Source organism: Carex rostrata, chromosome 16 (assembly GCF_964058835.1).
Source record: "Carex rostrata chromosome 16, lpCarRost1.2, whole genome shotgun sequence".
In the NCBI taxonomy this organism is placed as follows: Eukaryota; Viridiplantae; Streptophyta; class Magnoliopsida; order Poales; family Cyperaceae; genus Carex; species Carex rostrata.
The window spans coordinates 2388161-2408606 of NC_135933.1; the positions used below are offsets into that span (position 1 = coordinate 2388161).

The window sequence follows — 20446 nt, forward strand, 5'->3', positions numbered from 1 at the left end:
TTACGGTGGATTTTTAATATATTAATTTATTAAAAATTAATTATCCACTACTATTTCGTTATCCACTAATTTTAACTGATATGAGTAGAATTCGATAAAGCAAATTCTTGATAGATACAAGTAAAGTATATATAAAGTCAATTCTTACTAAGTATGAGTATAAAATGATTTCATTCTACCCTATCCATTGACACCCTTAATTATAAACACAAAGAGTTCTTTAGGAGGAAAGAAACAAAGGGAAAGATAGATATTTTACCTGGAGCATCCACCGAGTAACCGCTCAACCGAGCTCAGCTAATTCTGTAAGCTGACATGCTATCCGTCTATTCTCGCCGCGTGTCCCTCAAAATTTCATATTTATCCACGAGCTCCTCTCTTTTTAATTATATAAATTTCTCTTTGACCGTTAATTTATGCCTTATAAATTTACAATCGTCTAGGAAAACCTATATATTCTAAATTTCCTTTTCCATATACATCATTTTGCGGAGACTACATTTGCAATGAGCCAGGAACAACCTATGAGAGACCAAGGCCAGGAGGGTGGGGCCAAATCTCCTCAGGGAATCAGGTATGGAGATGTGTTCAATGTAACCGGCGAACTGGCTTGCCAGCCGATAGCACCACAAGATGCAGAAACCATGCAGACAGCTGAATATGCCGTTCTAGGTGCACCTCAGCCCGGTGGGCCGGCTGCTCTCATGGCATCAGCTGCAATATTGAACCAGTATGTTGGCGTTGTCAGAGGTAACCAAGCCAGTGATATGGCACGCCAACAAGGTATCACGATCACTGAAACTCCAATTCCGGGTGGAAAGATTGTCACGGAGTTTGTCGCTGGGCAGGTTTTAATATTAATTTTTAAAATTTTGTTACATATATATTGTATCTTCTGTATGTACAATTTTCTCACGAGAGCATATTCATGTGTGGGAATGTATTTATGTAGCAGAGCATCTCTTTTCGATTCTATTTTAGGCTGTAGGACAATATGCTGTGGCAGACACACATATCGGTGGTGGTGCTGGAGACCAAGGTGGCAGCAACCCCCGGGGAGGTGGTGGCGATGATGAGGGTAGTGACCAACGGAATGATGACAACACAAAACTAACCATAGGCGAGGCACTAGAAGCTACTGCACGTGCAATTGGAGACGAGCCAGTTCTAGCGAGTGATGCGGTGGCTATAGGTGCTGCTGAGACTACAGCTTGTCGTGCAGATGTCACCATACCCGGTGGCATAGGTGATGCGGCAATTGCAGCAGCTAGTAACAATATGTGGGCCCCTAACGACGAAGTAAAAATTAAACTAGGCGATATTCTCTCGGTATGCTACATAATGTATTCTTCCACATGTAAACTATATTAATTATGAAATCAACTATATATTGAAGTGTTGACTAACAATTTGTTATGGATTTTTGTTTTGAATAGAATGCCACTACAGATATGCTGGCTGATAGGCCAGTAGAACCAGAAGATGCAGAGAAAGTGGGTGATGCAGAAGTGGGAAACAAGTTGGATCACAGGACCCGGCCGGGCGGCGTAGCAGTTGCTCTAGCAGCTGCTGCAAGGATTAACCAGGATGATACGCCTCAAGTTTAATTAGCTTAGGAATTAAGAGGCTTCCAAGGGAGGAATGCCAATAATATAGTTATTACTTCCATGTTTTGTGCGCTTTTTGCTTGATGTACTTTAAAGTTGTTTTCTGTGACGTTTCAGTTTCTGAGAAAAGCTGGTTTCTTCATGTATCTAATAGTGTTCATCATTATGATTTCGTTGATTTCTTCATTTTGGCGAATGCTAATATTGCCCAAGGATCGGTTGCCCTAGCAAACTTAATGTTACAGATATTTCTTTTTGTCTTAAATGGACGGGTTATAGGTTTTCATGAGACAAATTATAAATTAATGAACAGGATAAGTCATGTACTGCATACAGGAAGAAAACACGTAATATATAATATCAATTAATTGTACCGCCAATGTACTATTCTCCTGTCGAGTGAAGACGATCACGTACAGGGTTTCGATAAAGGGGATTAGAAGAATGTGCATAAAACTAGAATTTCAGAATTTTCATGTTATCACAAAATGAGGCATGTACATACAGTTGCACATTGGTGGGATGAGATGTGCTGATACACATGACAAGCTTAATCAGAGATTAAGAGTACAAGACGTCTAAAACAGAGCAGCTTCTCCGTAAAATAGAAGCTTATTAAATCGCGGATGCTCTGAACATAAGATAGCGTCATTCATAATTGATTTTTTATTTTTATTTTTCGCATCTCGAAGGAGGAGTTTGGCTAAGCGTATTATTGCTACAAAAAAAATTGGACGAAATCAATACATTAAAACCGAACTATTTTATAATTAGTGCGTTTACATGTATAATTAATAAATTTTAGAATTCATTTACTATTAAGTCAAGCAATAAATTTTAGAGTTCATTTATTATAAAGCCAAACAGCTAGAAACTGATAAAAACTATTATTATCTTTTTACTGTTTAATTTTATATTAAGGTAAATAGGTAATAGAAGGAAATATCGGTATCGGGATCGAGATCGAACCCGGCTGATTCGGATTGGAAAATCAGACTTTTTGGCTAGAAGCTTGTTTTACACTAATTAAATTGAAAAAAATTGAAAAAAAATAATTTGCCAATAATTTATGTTTAGATAAATAATTACAATCAAATAATCCACTAATACAATATAATACAAGAATTAAAACATGTGCATAAAAATTATGTCGTGCTGACTGGATCACTTCATCGTCGTATGTATTATGATAAAAATGGGATTAATGTTATCCGGAACCAAAAAAAGAAGACATTCTAGACTAAAATGAAGAATTGTTAACATCTTCATATCTATATGCTGATATGCATATATATATATATATATATAGTTGATACACTATTTAACCAATCACGGGTTCATAGTTAATACTCTATTTAATCAATGAATGTGACGAGTTTTCAACATGTGCATAGTTTATACTATATTTAATCAATCACGGGTTCAAGTTTTCAAACAAATAATGAGTAGAATCGGAACAGAATGGCAAAAATTGGATGAAAAACACAAAATCTGCGAGTATCGAACCAGTATCGGATCGGTCCCGGCCGATACCGATACATATCGGCCGATATTTCCTTCTCCGTAATACTACAAATATTTACAATTGTTGTATATATGTAAACGCATCATAGATTGAAAATATGTGACCTTCTATAAAAAAAAAATAGTGGTATCCATCTGTTTTATTATTGAAGCAAAAGTGTTGCATCTTAATTACCTGCTTATTTTTGTAACTCTATGAGATTAGAGCTTTTATGAGGCCTGTAAGAAAATATAAAATTTTAACCAAAAATAATCAACAAAAAAGAAGGTGTGTAGGTGATCTGACATGTCAATTTTGCAGGGAAGATGAGACTCCTAAGCAGTTGGTCTTTTAGTGTCACTATACTAAACATATTTGGCTCTGGTTAGCTTGTCAACAGCATTTCTCATAATGGAAAAGTTTAGACTTTAGAGGATGTAGTTCAATTTTCTACTGATAAGTAAAACACAAAGAACTGTTGTCCTAATAGTTGTTAGTGCAACAATTTGGCTGATCTGGAGACACAGAAATATTCTACGCTTTAATAATTCTCTAGTCTGTTTTATTATCGTTAGTTCCTCAGCTGGATTTGGCTGGGAAGAGGAGCCTCACGCTTGTAGTGAGATAACCAAGTATTCCTGTGGTTTGTAAATTAACTAGTTTCAGGGCCTCGGACTTTTTATAAAAAAAACGAAACGAGTTAATGTAACGAGGCAAGCCCTTTTTTCCAGTTTACTCTCTTTTTTATGCCTTTCAGTTGGGCCTTTGGTTTTCTTTTTTTCTATTTTCTTCAGTTCCCCCCCCCCCCCCCCCCCCCCCCCCCCCCCCCCTCTCGGTATGTGTATGACTTGTCTAATTGTGTTTGATGCGGCCTTCTCAAATAATAAAAAAAACAGGAGCTATTTTTTCAAAAATTCGTAATGTCATCATTGTCTTTTAAATTTTAAAAGCTTACAACTTTATCTAATTTATTATTTTCATCTATTAAAACTCATTTTACTCTTATTAAAAAAAATATGTAGCATGTACGTATAAGATGAGTTAGGTCTTCTAATTAACTGGTTTGTGAAGACAAATAGTTTATTACAAGGCATCACCGGCGAGTGGTCAGGGAGGCTTATGGCCTAAAACGATGCGGTCGTTACAGGGCATCACGAGTGCAACACAATTGGCTCGGAGAGGAACAAAGGACTCATCCTTTATTATAGATTTGGCCAACATAAGGCCATTCAGTTCAATCTCAATCGAATTGGACAAGGGAGTTAAAAAATGGAAGTGGACGCCTACGGGGACTTTCTCATGTGCATCGGCATACGAGATAATGCACAACACTGGATTAATAGTGCTTAACCATCAAAATTATGGAAAATCAAGGTTCCAATGAAGATACGTATCTTCATCTGGCTATTACCCGATAACAAAATCCTGACACAGCAGGTGCTAATCTATAGAGGATGCGCTGTTCAAACATGCTTTCATTTATATATGCACAATGGACACGTTAGAAACTAGAGATCACCTGATGTGGATTTGCTCCTTCTCAGTTAGATTTTGGAGAGGGGACAACATAAGAGATGCTTGGACTCAAAAAAGAAATTCACTCTCACAACAAAGGGTTTGTTGTGATGTAATCTGCACGGGCAGCAGGCACATGGGCACTGTGGAGAGAGAAAAACAGAAGTTCTTCTCTAATAAACATAAAACATTGAGACAGCTGATAAGTGACACAGCTTTGGAAATAGAGAAATGTCTAGATAATGACTAAATTAGTTAACATGAATGACTCCCTGTACAGAGGATGAGAGATTAGGAAGGGGGAAGAGTATGTAATTATATTTGTAATTAATTTTTTTTTATCAATCTATTTGTTAACGGTACTTCCGTTAACCTTCAAAAAAGGAAGACAAATAGTTCATTTTTGTACTTGTGATGCACATACAATCATATACCTAGTCGTTTACTCTCTCAAACTAGTAACTTCGATCTTTTGCCAATGCTACATAGTTTTTAATTTTTGAATAAAGTTGAAAATGAAAAGTGTATAAATTTAAATGAGTACTAATTAATAATAAAAAAAGATAATAAATTGGATAATTTTTTAATTTTTGAAATTCAGAAGAGCAAATATGACCTTGTGAATTTTAGAAGGAAAAATACGCTAATTTAAATAAAAAATTGGGGGGTTTACATAAAATTCCCCCTTAATGAAAAAGCTAAGATGACAACTTTTTTCAGAAAAATATATAAACAAGAAAAATTCCGAAATTCTTATTAATACTAAAAAATTATATCAAATTACTCAATCTATCCAGTTTTTGACAGGAATTCGATAATTGCCCCTTCCGGTTACTAAATAACTGGACAAAGAGATCCTTTTCGATTATTTAGTCACCAGATGTATGAAAATTGTCCGGTTACTAAATAACCGGAAAGGAGCCATTTGTCCGGTTATTTAGTAACCAGACAAAGACATAGGCACATAGCTAGTTTGTGTTAACTAGTGATGGTGATTCATTACATAGTCGTGTATTTTACACAAAATAAAGAATAATTAAAATAATTAGTTTCCTGACATATAGGTATGGGCTTCAACTGTGCAGAATCAAATTCCACGATTACAATTAATTAAATCGGATCAAGTTTCTTTGTCAAAATTATAATTACGATGTAACTGCATTAAATATGTACTTTTAAAATTTATTTGTCTAAGGACTATATTTTAATGGTTCAAAACCATGAATTTGGGTTGGTACAAGTAAAAGCTGATTAATGAAGAAGAACATTTTTTACTTTCTTTGAGACCGAATATGCTATTTGGTCTTGAGTTTTTTTCCAGCTTTTCCTGGACGCGACTACAAAAAATCTCACAGAGACTAGACCGAGTAGCCTATTCAGTCTCCAATTTATAAATTTTTTAACTTTTGACTTTTGTACCATTATTATTTTAACTGCTAACGAAGATAACCCAATTTTATTATTTAAAAACTGTTTGTTTATCACCAAACATTAAAAGCTGGTTGTTAAAATAAAATTTAGTTATATTTTAGCTGCTAACGAAGATAACCCAATTTTATTACTTAACTACTAATCCTCTCATAATATTTTTTTTATCAAACATTTATATTTTCTAGTTAGTTAAAATAAATTTTAGTTAATTTTATCTATTAATCTATATATGTTCATACAATCTATCTGATTCACATTGACGTAATTCACATCTTTCTCAGTATTGGAGAGGAGTTCAATCCGGTTAAGTCAGTCTCCAGTTTTCCTACAAAGAGGAGAAGAGTCAAATGCACCTGTCTATGAGAAGAATTAGACTGGTAAAATGGTCATAAGATTTAAGATGAATTATACATTAATGTGTAGTTGGAATTCCTACCTATCATAATAGAAAACAAGAAAAAATGCAAGCACATGAGGTTTTGTCCAAGTCAATTAAAATCCTTTAGAGAAGATATGCAAAATGATATATCATTGTCTCACAAGTTGTCGTACCAGTCATTATGTCCTGATTTTGTATTGTATCTTGAATAGACAAAGCCAGCAATACGATCTTGATGCTGAACTAATATATAAATGACATATCAAACAACAATAGAAATCTTATGACATATCTTGATGAACTAATATATAAATGACATATCTTGATGCTGAACTAATATATAAATGACATACGATCTTGAATAGACAAAGCCAGCAATACGCTCATGGCTTTGTCCCTTGCCAACCTGTCATATGACCACAAGGAAATTAAAGCTCCACTTGCTTTTAGGCTTATCTTCTCTTAGCTTATATAACCATCCGATTATCATCACTAGCTCAAATATTCATTATGCATTATATATATACATTACCAATAAAATCTTACAACATGTTTAGTCCTAAGAAGCTTGTACAAATGGCAAAGAAGTGGCAGAGAATGGCTGTGTTAGGAAGAAGAAGGCTCACATTTGAGAGAAAGCTTTCTCATCGTTGCACTGACCAATCCACAATCACAAGCCCCTGCACCGAAAAAGGCCACTTTGTGGTGTATACCATCGATGAGAAGCGGTTCATGATCCCACTACACTACCTCAACACTAGAATTATAATGCAGCTTTTCCAACTGTCGAAAGAGGAGTTTGGATACACAGTTGATCGGCCGATAACATTACCGTGTGAAGCAGCATTCATGGAGTATGCGATGGACTTGGTAAAGAGAGGGGTATCAGAAGAGGTGGAGAGGGCTCTTCTAAGCTCTGTTTTGCTACCTTGCCACCCATGCTTGCTCTGTGCAAATCAATTTTGGAGCAATTAGTCAACAAGTCGAAGTGTGTGGGTTTTGAAATCTCAATTTGAGGAGATATGGAGGGGTGACTTTTGATAATTAGGTCCATTTGAGATGTATTGAAACTTGTAAATACTGGCTCCACAAAAAATTAGATAATAGGATACTATAATTTGAGTTATATTTTTTTCCTGGTAGCTATAAAAGGTGTTATGCTTTCAAAGAAATTTTCAGCTATGAATCTTTTTACTTCCTTGTTTGTTATATTACTTTCAGAATTTTATGAAATTAATAGCCAAAAATAAAGTTAATGGAAACCTTTTTCTTTTCTTTTTTAAGTTAAGAAGTCAAAATATGATAAAGGAAATTAGGCAGCAATTGTAACGTTGTATTGGAATTATTAAACGATCATTATACCAGTCATACTTGAAGTCAGTTTATTTCCCCGGTGGGTCCTGTTAAGACAACACACATTAGTTCGCTGAACCCCCCTGTGCAGTATATAATTTTCTAAATGAGAATGAAATTTTCTGCTTCATACTAACCTATGAGTTCGGCTCAATTTTGTTTTGTGCTTGTCAAATCTGGTTTTATTTTTTACTCAAATTTCAAAATATTTTTGAGTTTTTTTTATCCTGACAAACTAGCTATTAGTCAAATTCATGCAACATGCAATTAAGTTAAACCATTTAACATAAAGCGTATGAAATATTTGCAATCTGACAACGTGGTACCTATCATGATTGTAGTCTTGCAAAGGTGTTTCATTATCCCCACCAGAATAAAATGTCAAATGCAATAACTGTTTCTGAGAAGAAGAGTTTGCTAGCTAATGATCAATTTTTGACATCAATGTTTGACACGCTCATTGGAATAATCTCAAGCGGAATGATCAAGTCTTTTTTTTAAAAGGTCAGCAGACAGGTTGCCCACTAAAAATGGTATTAAAAATGACAAAAAAAAAAAAAAAAACCTCCTCCTAAATACTAATTACAAACTTTCTAGATAATAAATAATACAACCAATAAAGTACGGTATTTGATGTCGCCCTTCACACAGTAGTTACGTTGTCAGGTTGATGTTGGGGATTATAAAAGGGTCAAATAATTAGGTTTTATCTAGAGATTAAACACTTACATCTCAAAGAAAAAAAAACAATCATCACTTTAATCTAAAGACCGTCCTATGCCAAAAGCTAACCATAAACTTAAATCTGAAATGTAGAACATAATACCAGATTCTATGGAATAACTTGATTGTGAAGTGTCATCTCCGTGTGCGCGAGACAAGTCTTCAGTAGCAAGAAGGCCCTTCTTGTCGGTTCGTCATATGGTTGTAGGAATAGATCTTCCAAGATAGCAAGACGTGGCCCTTGAGAGATTATCTCCAATTTCCTTAATGTATATATCATCTCTTTTCTTTGATGGTGAAAGAGTAACACTCAGATATGTAAAATTACGATTGTTTAGAAATTGGGTTGTTTGTTATCTTGTGCCTTGGGGACTCATTCTTATATAGGGGCGCACTTTCAGACTGTACGTGCGGCCGCACCAAATTTAACATGGCTGCACACACCAAGTCGATTGTACTACAAAATTGCCTTTGTTTAAACCCACATTTCCAAGTCGAAAAAATATCATGCACTAGTTTGTGCGGCCATGTCTGGCTGCACAAATGGCCACACCAACGTCTTGTAAGGCTAAGTATTACTCTGAAATTTTGTGTGGCCAAGTCTGACCACACGACCGGACACAGAGAATTTTGTGTGGCCATGCCTGGCTGCACAACTAGCTGCAAAGAATTTGTGTGGTCATGCCTGACTGCACAATTGGCCGCAGAGAATTTGTGTTGCCACACTAGGTCGTAGCTGTGGCCTCACAGACTATTTCGAAATATAGTTTTCTAAATTGCAAATCTCAGAATAAGTCTATCAATGATTTAATATTTTTCTAAATTGTTCTATACATTTATGGACCACACCCTATAGACTGTCTAATATCTTAATTCTATATTAGATTACTTAATTGTGACAATCATTTATGATAGTATACAATTCATAATTATATTACATATATACTTAACATTGGATTAAGATCCAACAACGGGATGAAAGTTATCAGTGAGTAAAACTCAGTAGAATTTCCGTGAGCCACAAGGGACGAGTGAGCTAAAAACTTGCAGTTCTGTGAGGGATCACATAATATATAGGGACTTCCATGGATCATTGTTGCGAAAATGAAGTCTCCAGTTTTTCTACAAAGGGGAGAAGAGTCAAAAGCACCTGTTTATAAGACAAATTAGACCGGTAAAATGGTCATAAGATGAACTATATATGCATTGATGTGTAGATAGAAATAGAATTCCTGCATGTCATAAAAGAAGACAAAACAAAATGCAAGCATATGAGGTGGTCGAAGCCAATTAAAATCCATTGAAGAAGATATACATGGAGATATATCGTTGTCTCACAAGTTGTCGTACAAGTTTTTATGTCCTTGTTTTGGATTGTATCTTAAATACCAAACATACCAAAACCGATCTTGATGCTGAACTAATATATTGTACTACATTATTGCCGATGCAAACCCCACCAATCAAAAAATGCCCATATCCAACAGGAATATCCCACTGCCAGAGAGCTCATGGCTTTGTCCTTTGCCATCCTGTCAGATGACCACAAGGAAAGCTCCAGTTGCTTTTAGGCTTATCTTTTTCTTAGCTTATATAACCATGCTGACTTGTAGTCCTCTTCTATCAACACTCAAATATTAACAAATACATTATACAAATTACCAATAGAAATCTAAAATCATGCTTAGTTCTATGAAGTTTGTTCAAATGGCAAAGAAGTGGCAGAGTATTGCCGTCTTAGGTAGAAGAAGGCTCACACTCGAGAGAAAGCTTTCCCACCATGATGCCAACCAAAGCACTAGCTCCCGATCCGAAAAAGGCCACTTTGTGGTGTACACCATTGACGGGAAGCGGTTTATGATCCCACTAGACTACCTAAACACTAGAATTGTTAGGCAGCTTTTTGAATTATCTGAAGAGGAATTCGGGTACACAGTTGATGGCCCAATAATGTTTCCATGTGAAGCAGCAATAATGGAGTATGCAATGGGCTTGATAAAGAGAGGGGTGTCAGAGGAGGTGGAGAAAGCTCTTCTCGGCTCAGTTTTTCTGCCTTGCCACAATGCTTGCTCTTCGCAAAGTAATTTAGGAATAATTAGCCAGCAAGTAGAACTGTGTGGATTTTGAAATGATTAACTTTTTATTCTCTACTTGTCAGAGGAATTTGAGGTGGTCGTGTCCTATGAGAACTGGGGGTAATTTGTAATGTATTGAAACTTGTAAATAACTGGTTGTACAAATTTTGATATTGGGAGATTATAATTTGTATGGTGTTTTTCTATTGGTAACAGGAAAAGCAATAAAATATCCCGGAAATTTCCAGATATCGTTCTTTAACTTTCTTGTATGTTTCATTGTCTTGAAAGAGTTTATTAACACCATTAAATTCAAATCCAGAAGTCAAAATAAGATAATGATAGTTGCAGTACTAGCAATTGTGAAGTTACTTATTGTCCGTTTAAAACTGGAAATTCTATTACTTTAAGAAGTTGCAATTTCAAATTGGCAATCTTTTTAAAAAAAGGGCATAATTGACCCTTTCATTAATATAAAACAATTAACTTACATATTGTCCTTTATCTAAGCAAAACTAGCAGTATGATCAGTCCCTATAACATTGAGATCTTAAAGTACATCTAAGTTGTCTCGGCATTATTCATATTCATTGTTTATTATATCAGTAGGACTCAAACCTCGATCTACAACTTTGATAAATCCAATGTAGTTTAGATTCAGACAGTACATATCAGTTCGTAGTTCGTACAAAGCCTCTGAATATGTGCAGTAGATTATTTTTTTGAAGTTGCAACATAAACATGTAGTTTTAATAACTACATTCTGACAGGACCTGCCATGGCTATTGCTTAGATTGAAAACGCTGTCTTCAGTTTCCTGACCACAGAGTCCAACATAATATATATTTTGAGAAGAATTGACCAGTAAAATGCTCATGTCATGAAATTGCAATTTGCATCACTCATTGGAACTTTTAATGAGGTGGTTGATTAAAAATCAAGGGCAAATACATATGATACTGGTCTACTTTTCTTGGAAGTTTGTAAGCCGAAAACGCAACCAAGAATTCCATTGAAGTTAAAGGAGGGAGTACAAACAAAGAAAGATGGATTCAATATGACATTGTTGGAAGGTGAAACCTTGAATTGAATGTGATCATCAAAGATGACACCGGCCTACTTTTCTTTACAGTTTTTAAGGAAAAAACCCATCCTACAATTTCATTTAAATTAAAGTAATATCAATCAGTTATGAATATTTATAAGAAGAAAATAAAAGAAAAGGAGGGAGTACAAAGAAAGAAAGATGGTTTCAATGTGACATTGTTGGAAGCTGAAACCTTGAATTGAATGTGATCATCAAAGATGATTGTGTGGTGACATGTCATTGTCTCACCAAGTGGACCCAAGTCTTAACTTCATGATTTTGGCTTGTTACTCCAATATATAGAAGACCAAGCTCATGGCTTTGTCCCATGCCAACCTGTCACATAATCACAAGGAAAGCTGTACACGAATTATTTGTATTCGCATATTCATTCTAGAATGCTTCACATGTGGGACCTTTGCAAATTAACCAGAATAATTAAAATCTGGTAATATTAACACACAGAAAGTAGAATTGAAGGCGAAAGATTTGAGAAAATATAATGATAGTAGACATTATGAGCTAGAGATATCTTATATTGTCTGGGGTTTTGATGGGATAACCACCAGCCATACAATGAATGAGCCAGACCCCATATGTTTTACCGATCTTGTACCGGGATAATGATATTACACTGGCTTGTATTTGATTCAAACATCGATCACAGCTGCCCAGCTAATTAGTCTGCTGTCCCTTGCCAACCAGTCACGTTGAAAGCTTTACTTTAGATATAGAACTAAAGAGATACTTCTTACCATTGCCTATATAAAGTGACACATACCAAACAATTTCCATAATTCTTGTTACTCATCTGATAATCAATTTTTCTCTTTTCAATTAAAGAACAAACAAAGTTAACCATGATGAACCCAAAGGACTTGCTCAAATGGGAAAGAAGTTGGCTGCTTTAGGTAGGAAGAGGCTCGCACTTGAAAGACTAGCTTCCGACAGTACCACCGACCAATGCACGTCACAACTTGCACAAAAGGGTCATTTTGTGGTCTACACAGTAGATGGAGAGCGATTCAAGATTCCCTTAGATTACCTCAATAGTGAAATTGTAGGATTGCTGTTCAAACTGTCTGGAGAGGAATTTGGGTATGCAGCCAGATGACCGATAACATTGGCATGTGATGGGGTGTTCATGGCGTATGTGATGGACTTGGTGAGAAAACAGGTGCCAGAGGAGGTGGAGAGAGCTGTTGTTAACTTGATTTCTTTTCCTTGCTACCAAGCTTGCTCTCTGCCGAGCAAAATAGGAGCTCTTAGTCAACAATTAGAAGTCTGTTGAGACTTGAGATTTGTTATTTTTTATATATATAAACTTGTTAGGAATTCATTGATATCTATGCTCATCGTGTAATGGATCTCAATATTAGGAGATTAATTTGTAATTAGCTACGATAGTTAATCATACAATTTTGTCTTGCCCCAATTATTTACTGCTTCCTTTTCTTTTCTAACTTCTGGTTTTCAAAATAAAGATTGTTTTTTTCTTTGAAGTTTTGTTCATAATAGAGGCTTTTACAATTACGCAGGAACTTGTACTTAATTTTATCCCTCACCAGTCACCACTCAAGCAGGGCAGAATAACATGATAATACTTTTTTGTTTTCTTCCCTATACTATTAGTCACTAGAAAATGTGGTGACCAAATTATTATGAGTATTACACTATTACTTAATAAAACATCTTATATAACTACATTAGAAAGGGAGACTAATTGATTCTCTAAGTGGTATGATTATATTAAGTTGGCAATGTCAGGTTCGGCTATGGGATGAACTGATGAAAATGAAACATTTGATCAAACAACTTGCGTGCACTAAACTGATGAATGTGAGACAATTCGTCAAACACCTATGTGCAATATATAGAACCGACAATTACAACAAATAAAGAAAGAATACAGAGTGCCATTCTTATCACGGAATCATCAACTTTCAGATGTGGTCATCTCCACTTCTACGGTTAGTTTTCTTTCTTTTTAGAGCAAAAAATTATCACAAAATGCACAAGTTTTTGACACAGTATCAAAGAAATCAACTTAAAGCAAAACATATGACATAGATAAATTTGCAAACATGAAACAATGGGCAAAATCCATTGCTCTATTAGAAACCAGAATCTCTGGATGTGAGAAAATTGAATTGTTGTTGCAATGTTGGTGGAAATCAATGGGCAAATATTTAAGTTATGAGAAAGATGGTAGATGTTGTCTCACAAGTTGTGGAGTGTGTTCGACTGAGGCTAAAATCTCAGCCTCACAATTACGCCGCGGACCCAATATGTTGTACGAATCTTGTACCGGGATACAACACTGGTTCTTTATTTGATCAAGCCAGTGGGTTTGCCCCCACCGATCTAATACGATATCATCATGAATTACAAAGATGGCAGTTACTAGGCTATTAATATTCGATCTCTTGCCAACCTGTTATATTGAAAGCTTCATTTAAGAATTGAGATCGATGTAGAATTTAACTTCCCCCAAAATACAGAGAGACCTTTTTCATGGTTATTTTATTTTCCAATAGAGATCTTTTTTATTGATTTGTATATTCTCTGTTATGCATGCATGAAAATTGGAGATTATACAGTTCTCATTTATTGCCATTAGCAGAGAAGAAATTGTTAAGTTTGATTGCTATATATTCAGAGAACTTACAAATAAATTTTACAACGCTGATGTTTTCTAAGCAACAAAAGTTTGGTACAAAAATACAGATGGCAGCCTCTAGGTTTCAAAATTAGAAGTTTGGTACAAAACAAGTACGGAGAAAAGTTTGAAATTACGTATTTTTTCCTCTAAAATTTATAATATCATATTTGTTCTTTTAAATTTCATTTTAAATTTATAAAGTATTTATTTTATCCTTTATTAATAACAACAACAACCAAGAATATTTTTTTATCCTTCAAAAACTCATTTCCATAAAAAAAAAGGTTATTTTATATCATTAGCTCGTCATGCCTTATCACGACTCTTCTCCTTTATCCTGATTTGGAACAAACTGTGTAGAAACTACACATGCCGGTAGAGTTACCCTTTATTAAGAATAACAAAACAATATATAACATGTTTTAGAAAAATGTCACCCTTTTAGTTGGCCAGTTTTCGAGGACAAATGAGTGATTTTTCTATTTTGGACACATACACAATGATATTTAGATATATGCTTGTCTAAGCGCACAAGTAAATAAATAACTCATTTGCTCTCTAAAACCGATCAATAGAAGATTGGAATTTTTTTTAAAACATGCTATATATTTTTATCTTTAGTTAATGAAAGATAAAATAGATATTTTATAAATTTAAAATGATTTTTAATATAAAAGATAATAAAATGTATAACTTTTTAATTTTTGAAATTTTGAAAGGTAAATATGATATGGAATTTTGGAAAAAACGGTTGTTGTGGAGGGAAATAAATCTGCTGTGATTCTAAAGGGATCGCAAGACTCTGTTATTCCATATCCATCCATTTATCTGTCTAGAGAGCAAATGAGTTATATATATGTATACATATGTGTGTGTGTGTATATATATATATATAGAGAGAGAGAGAGAGAGTAAGGCTTGGGTGCTATGGATAGCATAGAGGCCTACGGTGCTACGGCTTAATATTCGAGTTTTTAAAATCCTAACGGTCGATCCGAACCGTTCATCTTGTTCTCCATATTAATAAGTATTTGGAGACCAAATTTTATATTTTTTGAAATTTTTTTACTATTTTTTTAGATAGATAAAAAATCAAATATCTGAATGGTGCAGAATTTTTTAGATCAAGTGATTTTCTACCTAGCTAAAAAAATAGTAAAAAAATTTCAAAAAATGTAAAATTTGGTCTCCAAACACATATTAATATGGAGAACAAGATGAACGGTTCGGATCAACCGTTAGGATTTTAAAAACTCGAATATTGAGCCTTAGCACCGTAGCCCTCTATGCTATCCATAGCACCCAAGCCTTACTCTATATATATACACACACATATATATGTATATATATAATATATGTATATGTAATATATGTATATGTAATATATTTATATGTATATATAATATAATATATGTATAAATAATATATGTATAATATTATATATACATATATATACATGGAGATGGGCTATGGTGCATTGCAATGCATGGAGGGGTTTGTACATTGGACCATAAATCTAAAATTAAAAATCCAAATGACCGATCCAAACCGTTCATCTTGTTCTCCATATTAATATGTGCTTGGAGACCAAATTTTACATTTTTCTGAATTTTTTTACTATTTATTAAGTATTTTACAAAATTGTTGATCCAACGGTGGCTTAAAAAACAGTAAAATCAGCAGCCACCGTTGGATCAATAATTTTGTAAAATACTTAATAAATAGTAAACAAAATCAGAAAAATGTAAAATTTGGTCTCCAAGCACATATTAATATGAAGAACAAGATAAACGGTTTGGATAGGCCATTTAGATTTTGAATTTAAATTTATGGTCCAATGCACAAACTCCTCCATACATTGCAATGCACCATAGCCCATCTCTATATACATGTATATACATGTATTATATTATATATACGGGATGGGTTACGCTACTCCATGGAGTAAAATGAGTTAGTGGTCCATGCCGCCATATTTTTATTTTGAAAATCCAAACAACCAATCCGAACCGTTAGATGTGATCTCCATATTGAAATGTGCTTGGAGACCAAATTTTACATTTTTTGGAATTTTTTTACTATTTATTAAGCATTTTTAAAATTGTTGATCCGATGGTCCACAAAATTTTACTATTTTTTACTGTTCACACCAAAACAGAAATTTTGAAAAATACTTAATAAATTGTAAAAAAATTCCAAACAATGTAAAATTTGGTCTCCAAGCACATTTCAATATGGAGATCACATCTAACGGTTCGGATCGGTCGTTTGGATTTTCAAAATGAAAATACTATTGTTAGTTTGTAATAATCTAGAAGTCAATAATACGATAAATTAATCATAAAGCTTTGTTCATGAATTGAATGTTTATTTATATATCATTTTGTTGCCTTGAGTATTATTGAAATTATGGATCATTTCGAATTCATGACTGGAATTGTGAAACTCCATAATATAGATAATATATACTCTTAAAAGTCACTGACCAAGGTAATTAGCAGGACCACTAATTACCGCGATAAGGTTAGCATGTGGATTAAAAGATGGTTAAGTTTTACAAACCACCTGACACGAGATGTCATTTTAATCACATGGATACATGTTCTAGGAACATGGTATTTGACAGACCCCGAATGAAACATTAAATAGAATTGTGTTCGTGTCATTTATGTTTTCATTCAGTGTCAAAGTTCTACAGTATGAGGTATTTATCGTTCCCACTAAGAAATATATATGAGTAAGTGTTATCTAACGCTGTCCGTAAAAAGCAGCCATAACGGTAGCATTTTCATATATATAACTTAGCTGAGGAAGTGATAGTCTGCCAAGAATACTACTTGTCCCTCGTATCTCTATACAAGCTATAGCATCACTGGGCCCCTTGATAAAGTTAGATTATCTGCATGCGGTATAATTACAAGAGTAATTATATTTGATAATCTACTCAAGATCAAGAAAAGATACAGTTAATAAGGATGACACACATCTACCTTGAAACTGATCTGATAGCTATGAGACAGAAGAACTGACACAAGTAAATTGTTTACTGGATCGTGATATTGTACAGTACAGCATCATCTGTGTAATTGGATGGTCATGATGTGTTGCCAGACGCCACCTATGATTATAGAAGTTAAAACAGTTTTAACTCTGTTTACCAACATAACACAGATCCTATTGGGTCACACCATATAGGAGCTACTCGGAGAATCTTACTGATTAATTATAAATTGATTATAATTAATATTAAGATTGTTATAATTAATTATACATGATATAATTAAATTATAAATATCATTTAGAATGACAAGCAGAAACAACGGTTAATTTATAAACGTACACGTTACGTTGTATAAAAGTTACCGAACAACAACCGAAAATAAATATAATTGTATATGACAATTATATATATTTGATTTGGATTTTAATTTTTTAATTATGGGTTTGAATTATGGATTTAAAAGCCCAAAATAATCAAAGCCTTAATTAAAATTAAAAGCCCAAAAGTCAAAGCCCAAAATCAAAGCCCAACACTATTCATGCCTTAATGGACCAAGGGTAAAATGGTCTTTTTACCTTGGTGCCGACTTCCCATGTGTTGACATGTGTCATGTGAGGTGGCAAGGGTATTTTGGTCATTTCACATGATAAAAGGATGAGGTGTCAATGGCTTTTGGTAAATAGATTTGTTTTGAGGGGTATTTCGGTCTTTTGCGAACCTCCTCAAAACTCTATAAATAGAGGGGTAGGGGTAGAGAGAAAGACTTACTAATTCACGTGTTAATCTGATTACTTCGTTAATCGATTTTTCTCTCTTCCTTGATTTCGGTTATTTCGAGATTAGGAAATAATATATTTTGTGTAATCCTGCGGTTTAGCTTTTAAGCAAAACCGAGTTACTTCGGGACACAAATATATTTATTTCATCATTTTCTCGGTGAATAGTGTTTCTGCAGAATTCCGCAGTTTACGGTATTTCTGGCAGAAGAAGTAAATCGCTCTCTGGTTAGTCCTGGTGGATAACCAATAGAGGTATCACACGTGTGATACTGCGAGTCGATTCCATCCCTGGTGAGGCTCTACTCGCTCGGTCTGCATTCCAACTGAGATTTGGAATCAAGGTATAAATTGTTATATTAATCTATTTAATTTGTAAATAGATTTAATGCTTTAGAAAATCAATTATGGAGTAGATCTGTAAATAGGATTAAACGAATCTTCTTGATTCATTTAATCCGTAGCTTAAGTTAGATGTAAAAATTTTTGTTTTACTCTTTCCGCAGCTTAAGCTAATTAAATGGGTTTGAACCGTTCCACAAAAACCCTACAAATACGGCGTGGAGTACAAACGCATTTTACTCCATGGAGTAGCGTAGTCCATCTCTTATATATACATGTACATATATTATATTTTATATATATATATATAGAGAGAGAGAGAGAGAGACGGGCTATGGTGCATTGCAATGCATAGCCATGGTGTGCATTGGACCATAAATCACTGATTCAAAGTCCAAATGACCGATCCAAACCGTTCATCTTGTTCTCCATATTAATATGTGCTTGGAGACCAAATTTTATATTTTTTGGAATTTTTTTACTATTTATTAAGCCACTTTGAAAATCGCTGATCCAACGGTGACTGTTTGGAACAGTAAAATCAGAAGCCACCGTTGGATCAGCGATTTTCAAAGTGGGTTAATAAATAGTAAATAAATTTCAAAAAATATGAAATTTGGTCTCCAAGCACATATTAATATGGAGAACAAGATGAACGGTTTGGATCGGTCATTTGGACTTTGAATCGGTGATTTATGGTCCAATGCACACCATGGCCTATGCATTACAATGCACCATAGCCCATCTCTATATCTATATCTATATATATATATATATAGAGTTAGGCTGGGGTGCTATGGATAGCATAGAGGCCTCTATGCTACGGCTCAATATTCGAGTTTTCAAAATCCAAACGGTCGATCCGAACCGTTCATCTTATTCTCCATATTAATATCTGCTTGGAGACCAAATTTTACATTTTTCTGAATTTTTTTACTATTTATTAAGTATTTTACAAAATTGTTGATCCAACGTTGGCTGCACAAAACAGTAAAACCGTTGGATTAGTGATTTTCAAAGTGGCTTAATAAATAGTAAAAAAATTCAAAAAATTATAAAATTTGGTCTCCAAGCAGATATTAATATGGAGAATAAGATGAACGGTTCGGATCGACCGTTTGGATTTTGAAAACTCAAATATTTAGCCGTAGCACGGGAGGCCACTATGCTATCCATAGCACCCCAGCCTAACTCTATATATATATCTATATATATATATATATATATAGTACGGCTAACGCGCTTCCTCTGGCATATGGGCCGAAATGCTTCCGGTGGAAATTTGAAATTTCAAAATCCAAAAAGTCGATCTGAACCGTTCATCTTCTTCTCCATATTAATATCTGCTTGGAGACCAAATTTTACATTTTTCTGAAATTTTTTACTATTTATTAAGCCATTTTGAAAATTGCTGATCCAACGGTGGCTTACCAAACAGTAAAAATCAGAAGCTACCGTTGGATCAGCGATTTTCAAAGTGGCCTAATAAATAGTAAAAAATTTCAGAAAAATGTAAAATTTGGTCTCCAAGCAGATATTAATATGGAGAAGAAGATGAACGGTTCAGATCGACCTTTTGGATTTTGAAATTTCAAATTTCCACCGGAAGCATTTCGGCCCATATGCTAGAGGAAGCGCGTTAGCCGTACTCATATATATATATATATATATATATATATATATATATATATATATATATATATATATATATATATATATATATATATATATATATCCTCTATATTATGCAAGTTTGACTGTGCCAAATTATCTATTCTTATTGTTTCAAAATAAGATGTAGAAATTGGTAAAATCTCTACTGTCAATCTGGGCACTTATACTGCTAACGTTCAAATCTCTATTGCCAATCTCTATTGTCAATCTTGTTGGAAATTATAATCTGATTGTGGAAGGTATTGGAAGAGAGGAGTTTATAATATAATTTCTATTATTACTCAAGTGTACAAAGCCTTTGATATATTTCTTACTAG

At 34.1% G+C, this 20446-nt stretch overlaps 1 protein-coding gene and 1 pseudogene across 1 annotated transcript; both read left to right on the forward strand.

The window, feature by feature from the left end:
• Nucleotides 1-436: 436 nt before the first annotated feature.
• On the forward strand, nt 437-1839 carry LOC144567516 (late embryogenesis abundant protein D-34-like). Its single transcript, XM_078317663.1, has 3 exons — nt 437-848; nt 982-1329; nt 1437-1839. Exons 1-3 carry the CDS (start codon nt 507-509, stop codon nt 1605-1607), a joined length of 861 nt encoding a protein of 286 aa, XP_078173789.1. The 5' UTR covers nt 437-506; the 3' UTR covers nt 1608-1839.
• Nucleotides 1840-6985: 5146 nt separating this feature from the next.
• On the forward strand, nt 6986-7411 carry LOC144567662 (auxin-responsive protein SAUR36 pseudogene; annotated as a pseudogene).
• Nucleotides 7412-20446: the final 13035 nt, after the last annotated feature.